Genomic DNA, 7658 nt, shown 5'->3' on the forward strand with positions numbered 1-7658 from the left:
ATAATACCTTGGCCGTGTGGTGAGATGTTTAATAAACATCTTACTACATAATATGTAAGTAAGTTTTATGCCATTAATGGAGCTTCGCCTGAAATCTCCTTCTCAGTATTTATTTATATCAATAACTCTTTATTTACAGACAAAAAGGTTTTTAGTGCCTTGCACAGACATTTTTTTTCAACAAAATTTAAAAATTGAAGCTTCAACGTCAGTTATTTTAATTCGACTATACACTTTTGACGCAGTTTCTGATATTGTTATGTCATAATACACGTGATCGTATTTTTGTTTTGCAAATGTTGCCAATATGATTGTACGAATTTTCTTTCTTTTTTCTCTATGTTTCCCGATCGGATGTGTCAACGAGGTTTAAAACTATTTAAACCTTAAATAATGTTATTGGTTGCTTTCAATTGCAACAGAAATAACTTTAACCTAGCTAAATGGATTGTTTTCAGTTTTCAATCCCCTCTAGGCTTTCTGTACGGCTTCCCAAGTATAGAAAAGTTAATTTTAAATCGTTTTTTAATGATTCGTTCTTAACCCTATGAAGTTTTTTGCAATATTAAAATATTCAGGATAAATTATAAACACAAATATCACAAAGTGAAAAATCTATATAGTTATCCTAAATGTTTTAATATTGCAAAAACTTTAAAGGGTAAGGATAAATGTATATACAAGTATGACAAAAGTATATGTTATGTAGGTTCGGACAAGGTTTGCGGTCCCAGGGCCCAGTCGAGTCGCTAGCGTACTACGGAGGTGCCAAGGGGCAGTTCCTTCTGATCCACCCCGGAGGCCAGCGCACCATCTCCCGCAGCCCGCCTCCCCTGCGCGCTAAGGAGGAGGAGGATGTGGGTATGGCAACGGAGGAGGAGGAGGAAGGTGACAACGAGAGTGTAGCCATCAACCCACCCCCAGAAAATGCTAGCGTAGCAGAGGCCAAGCCTGTGGGATTGGCAATTGCAGGGGTACGTTTATAATAATTCAAAATGTGTTTTGTAGTGCAGTACAATTGTATTTTCGGAATAGGAATAGAAAACTTGGCAAAGAATTGTATACATATTTCAAACAAGTTTTAATAACGTTTTACAACACTCCATATTTTCATGTTATAGTATAGTATATTTAATCAAAAATAAATAATTATTAGTTTACACTAAATTTCAATTAATATGTTACTCATAAATGTAAAATTATTAATCATCCTAGTTTGATAAATTCGATGAATGGAAAATCACGAATGTCAAATAGTTTTTGAATATTGTACTCCTGGTTTAAATATGGTAGTTTACAAAACACACACGAAAATAGTTGAGTACAATATTATAATACAACATCCAAATTTTAGATCTGATTTACCCTTTAAAATGACTAAACGCTTGAACGCTGAAACGCTTAGTTCAATCAATGATATAACACGTTTCTGTTACTATGTGGAGATCTTCGGCAAAGACTTCTATATTTATTCTCGTGACTCGAAAGCCCTCTGAACAGTCTTGTATTATCATTTATTCTATATTAATTTCATATCACTGTTGATTAATTTCAGTCATATGTATGCCATGGCAATAAAATGATTTTGACACTGGAATCCCCAGCTCTTTGGTTCCAGAGGGGCAAATTAACTACTTAATTGCTTAATATTTCTTCCATATGATATCTACCAATAAAAACCAATGTATTTATTAGTAGTGTTAGTTTTAAGGAAACCATCATTACCATTGGATCTTAACGGTGAACTATTTATTCCATTCTTATGATGTTCAGGATTGAAGTTTTAAAACTTTGGCACTGATTCACTGCACTTAAAATGTTGAAATTCGCTCCATATTTGTTAAAGACCGTGCAATCACAATGCATCTAGATTTGAAAAAAAGCAGTTTTGAATATGGTGTTTTGATCTCCACTTCCTTTGATTCCTAAATCGAACTTGATCATGACTAGGAAAACGTGATGGTAAAGACCGTTTAAGAATTACGGTCATTCTCGTAGTGAATATTTATATTTTTATGAATAAATAAACAAACAGATTTCTAATTTTGACTAACATTTACAAGCTGTATTGTTGTAACTCTTAACCGTTGTAACGGAGAACAGTTATATTATATTTACGAGTACTTGAACCACAACACGTTGCATCTTGAAAGTTCAAAACTCTAGTAAAGAAGTTATATACATCCAGTTATATCTTCTAAAAATTGTTACGACAGACGAATTGAATGATACGCTACAAGCTATGACCAAACGCCCATTTTTGTGCCACGCACAAGGCCCCATAATTATCGGATTTTGGTGAGAAGGTCACCGATAAAAAGCACGAATGTCATATAAATCGGTTATTGCCTCTATAATAGCATGACTATATTTTCTTTAGCACGGCAAAAAATATTATGTAAAGTACAACTCAATACTTTTCAACTAATCCAGATTATTGTATGTGGAAGTTTACAAAACTGCTCTTGTAAATCTTTAACAGTTAGTTATATCTTTAAGATGTTCATTTTGTTATATTCCTAATGACCGCATAAGAAATATATCATTCATTTCTTTTCTAATACAGATATGCGAAACCATGTGCATTACAATAATTTCAAATTACAAATGAAATCAATAAGAAAAGATCAAATTAGTATTTCTATTAGGACCTTATAAATATAAATAATTTTTGGTTTTAAAACGTTTCCTGAGATCGCAGATTGTATGTAAATATTAATTCCCTCTTTGTTTATTGCGCTTAATTTGACAGAAAACATTAAATATGCGTAATATATTTTAAAATAAAAACAAAATTCAAGTACTTAAAAATACCATTGAATTAAACTTCATAGAATCTGTTAGTTTTTGTTCTTGACAATATATCGACAGGCCCTGATTTTATCCCCATTCTTGTTATGGTGTAACGCCCATGTGTTTAGAACAATAGTCGTTTCGAACCAGTTTCTCGACAAAGCAGTTTAGGTCTAACGGTTGTGCTCCACAGGTTTGTCATTGTCGGGCAAATTCCTATCTCATTAGCAAAAGAAGCAAGATAAGTATTATACATGTTTTTAACCATTAAAAGATATAGTGTCAGTTCTAGTAAATGAAATAACAACATTCATAAGTGCCATGGCCATTCATAAGGAAAAGTAAAGTAAACATATAGTTTACATTTAACATAATCATATTTTAAAGATTAATGTTGCTCATATCTACAAAGGCAATGATTTACTTATCCATTATATCTTCTTGGTATGATTTTAATATACTCTAACTCCGCTTTCAGTTCAATAAGGTTCTATTCTTAAAAATTAAGGATAATTGAAAAAAACTCTTCTAACTATTTATACGTTCATAGGTTATAAAGAGAACATACATGCGAGTAAAGATATAGCATTTGTTTGGAAGACATAAACACAATGCTTTTCTATTCCAAACCTACAACAAAGTCTGGTCGGGCCATACAATTTTGTATGAATTTAGTTGTTAAACTGCCTATATCAAGTCAATGTTATTGAGATTGAACCAATAGTTAATTCTATAAAGCCTCTTAAATACTATAGGCTATTAAGTTTAGGTATAATTCCTAAATAGTACAATATTTTTTATTTAAAATCAATTTTCAGTATACTATCGTACATTGGAAATTGTAAACTTTGTACAACATATGTTTATTATCTACCTAATGCATATTAGATATGAAAGCTATATTATATTAATAATTCTGCTGCGTAAGTTATGGTTAGGCTACATATAATATTAAACGATGCTGAGTTTTTTAAAGTTCAGTGTTCTTTCAGCCGGGTGGTGTGGCGTCTTCCAAGCCAGTGGGCCAGGCTATAGTGGGTCCTGGAGGCCTCGCCGTCGCTCGCCCCATCGCAACCGCCATCGCAGGTGTCCAAGGGGGCGGAGTGCCCGGAGCGGTAGCGATAGGAGGAAAGGATCAACAGGATGCGGCAGGATCAGAGGCCAGACTCAAACAAGTGTTCTTTGATCCTGAGACGAACCAACTTCACTTGACCCCATTGCACGGCCACCGATACCTCTTCCCTGTTAATCTTTACTGAAACAATTGACGGACCCTCTCCGAATTCGATTTTTATAATACCTGTAATAAGATAAGCAAATTCAAGATTAATTTCATTTAAGATAATGTTTTTGAAATAGTTTCAATAAAACCCCTTATGTTGAAAATAGTCATTAATAATACATATAACCGATAGCATTCTTGTAACTTAGTAAGTAACACGTGTTTTCATCTTATAATGACGCATTGAAGGATTGGCTAATATATTTACAGTATATTAAATCTAATAATTGTTATAAAATAAAACTATGTATCTTATACTGTTCGAATAAGAAACGGGTGTAACGAAACTGTTTTAAATTTCACCGCTTAGGAACAATGTTTAACTTAAAATATTGTTACGTCCTTATTGTTTGTCATAGTTATGGAATACGTCTAGTTTTACAGATCTTACCAGCGAGCATAAGCAGGATTGATTTTTTTTAATGTGTTATGGTTTTTTGAATACTAAAACAACGTATAAAAATGATGTTTTCTCTGAACGTCTATAAATTACATCCTTAAAATCCTAAATGAGGATCTTTAAAATGAAACAATTTCCATAATTCCACTATTAAAAATAAGAACATTCAGTGTTTAAACACTGATGTTCATACCTTAAGGTTTACGTTCTTTTTATGGGGTTAATATGGCTGCCTATATAGCGGACTCTTACAGAAGACTGTATTTTGGATCAACTTTTTGTGAAAGAAGGGATTTGTAATTAGCTCGATTTCAGTTTCACATTACGTATTGTGTACTCCAATTCACACTGACAGTTTGCCGTAGCTTTGCTTGTCTTGTTCACCAAGAATGTTATGCTTTCGGTGTCAGATAGTATCAACTAGCGTAGCCGAGATATGAGTAAATACCAGTACAACTGCCATGTACTTACAAACTCACTTAAGTGATAGAATATAGCAACTCTAATATATTCCTAAATTGAGGTTGTGGTAAAGGAACCGATTTTATACTACACTGTATATACTACAATTACGTGCCATTATTAGAAGATAAGTAGAACACTTTATTATTCCTTAGGAATAAATAGAACGATTGTATTGATGTATTGATGATGATTCAAAACCACTTAGAGAAATTTTTTTTGATAATATATACGTAATATAGTACTTCTTAACTGTTTTATTGAGACTGTTCAAAAATAAATAAACAACTAGAATTATATAGTGTAGTTGGTGTGTTTTGGAGCCCTCACCTTTGAAGACATTCTGAGAGAACATTGGAATTTACTTAATAGAAAATAATTTACAATGTGTCATTTTCTTAATTTTAATAATATAATTATTATAATTTCAATCAATTGTAAAATCATAAAGGTACATGTACAGGTGTACATGTACATGTACATGTACTAATGAACCTTTTATGAGGTTTCAACAGTTACATTTTACAGCTATTTGGTTAAAAGATATCACCTATTTTACTGGTACTAAAATAAATATGATTTTATTAAAACATGATTAATTTACAATTTGTAAAACTTCTGAACATGCACATTGTACATTGATGCTCAGATCTACAATATTTAAACTGAATAGCCTCAAAATAGCTATGATTTTATTGTTACAGTTTACGATAGATAAGAATATCACATTATAGATAGACCAACGATTTTATGCGTATATTGTCAAAATTAGTTGGACAATTAAGGAAACTGCATTCTCTTATCGAATTGTATAAGTTGCACACAAATATAATATCATTAATAAATAACTACTACAGTTAAATCTTGTATATTAATTAAAGTGGAAGTAACTAAAATAAGTTATTACTGATTCGCTCGCTTCCCTCGAAACAACTTTTCAGCTTATATTGTTATATTCACCTGTAGGTGTTTCTTATTATTCATATTGTAAGATTTGTGTATATAACATGTATATAGTTTTCACTATATGTCAAGTATAATAACAAAATTTATAATGTACAAATTTTACTTGAATTTGAGGCCTTTAAATAAGTGTATTGGGGCTTGAACCTATTTGGTTAAATGATATCACCTATTTTCCTGGGACTAAAATAAATAGGATTTTCTTCCGGTTACAAAACAATTTAAATTTTATAATTATTTATATTTCCTACAAAAGACTTTCATATCAAAACTTTCATGCTATTTACAAGTGAAGTATTATACTGTAATCCATAGTTTAACAGTTTGTATGACTGACTCGTTGTCAGAAGAAACACCTACATAGTAAATAGTTCTTTGATCAAATTGGTAATGAATTATAAATCAAAATTACCATAAACATTTACTGAAGCAATGATAATCTGGTCATTGACCAATGTACATAGTAAATTAAGAACAATTCAGCTAGTATATTTTACGATTTATTAGCATAATAACTAGATCATTGTAACTTAATGATTATATAGACGAGTTTAACAATAATAATTAAAATTTATTCAATTAAACTAATTTATTTTCCACATGAATTGTATGCTTTACAACTATATTCGTAGAAACATAAAAAATAAGTCATGTAATGCTTACTAAAGTATTTAAACATATCAATTTAACATAGGTTGGTTAAAATATTTTATTTCATTGTTCGGATCGTTAGTAAGCGTTGTGTACAAAAAAGGCATACTTGTGATGTGACATTATTTAATTTAGATAAGATTTTTTAAGCAAACGGCGAGAGATTCATGTCAGTATTTCACAGCTGACTGTCAAATAACACTAATATGTATTGTTGATGAGAAACGCCAGCGCTCCGAGGGATAGAATAATATTTTTTTTACTTCCAGTTTAATTTATATATTGCGATAATTTTGAAATATTTAACTGTACTAGACATTTATTAATGCTATATACTCGTAGTTTTGTGTAAATATATACAATTTGACAATACAGAATACAGTTTTCTCTAATTTATTTTTACAGCTTAAATAGTTAATAATGCTACTTAAAATTGGTAAGTTACAACAGATTATTTAAGTACAGATATCGAGTTTGTAAGACAATTTCTTCAATCTCGGTTGCACATTAATAACTCGTTCACTAAATGGGTTAAACAAAAATGGGTTCAATAATAATCCGGTTTGGCCAAAACCTATAATGTTCAAAATTGAGTTGGTTTAATAGTTTGTTACTTACAAAAATTGTGCAAATTTTACTTGAAGTTGCTCTCATATATCAGGTTTTTTCAAAAATAATTATCTTAATAATAAAAACAATATAATAATACATCAGAATTGCCTTGAAAAGTTTGTTAAGGGTGTGTTTTTAATCTAAAACCACTATAACATAAAAAATAAACGAATGTTGTAAAGAATAATATTTATTGAAAAGATAATGTATTTCGGATATTTTCCATCGTTATATGTTACATAATTTATAATACAACAAATTTATCGTCTTTGTCGGGTGATAAGACAATTAGTACATTAATGTCTACTTAAAACTTACAACTTGCGGCAGTGGACTGCCACTAAAAAGACAATCCACCTGATGAGGAGGATAGATTGCAATCGTCAAAACGTTGTGTTAGACATTTTGTAACTTAACACGATGGAAAATGTCCAAAATACAATTACTCGTTAAAACCTTCCATCGTCAGGTAAAACGTGTCTTAGGATTTCGAAG

At 30.8% G+C, this 7658-nt stretch overlaps 1 protein-coding gene across 1 annotated transcript in view; it reads left to right on the plus strand.

Annotated features, from left to right (window-relative positions):
* The window catches only part of LOC124358322, a 34281-nt gene extending 29045 nt beyond the window's left edge, over positions 1–5236 (plus strand). Inside the window, exons 7-8 of the mRNA XM_046810621.1 lie at positions 710–974; positions 3786–5236. Coding sequence (XP_046666577.1) covers positions 710–974; positions 3786–4052 — 532 coding nt within the window. The 3' untranslated portion in view covers positions 4053–5236. The remainder of the gene's footprint in view (positions 1–709; positions 975–3785) is intronic.
* Positions 5237–7658: the final 2422 nt, after the last annotated feature.

This window comes from Homalodisca vitripennis, chromosome 3, assembly GCF_021130785.1.
Source record: "Homalodisca vitripennis isolate AUS2020 chromosome 3, UT_GWSS_2.1, whole genome shotgun sequence".
Classification (NCBI taxonomy): domain Eukaryota; kingdom Metazoa; phylum Arthropoda; class Insecta; order Hemiptera; family Cicadellidae; genus Homalodisca; species Homalodisca vitripennis.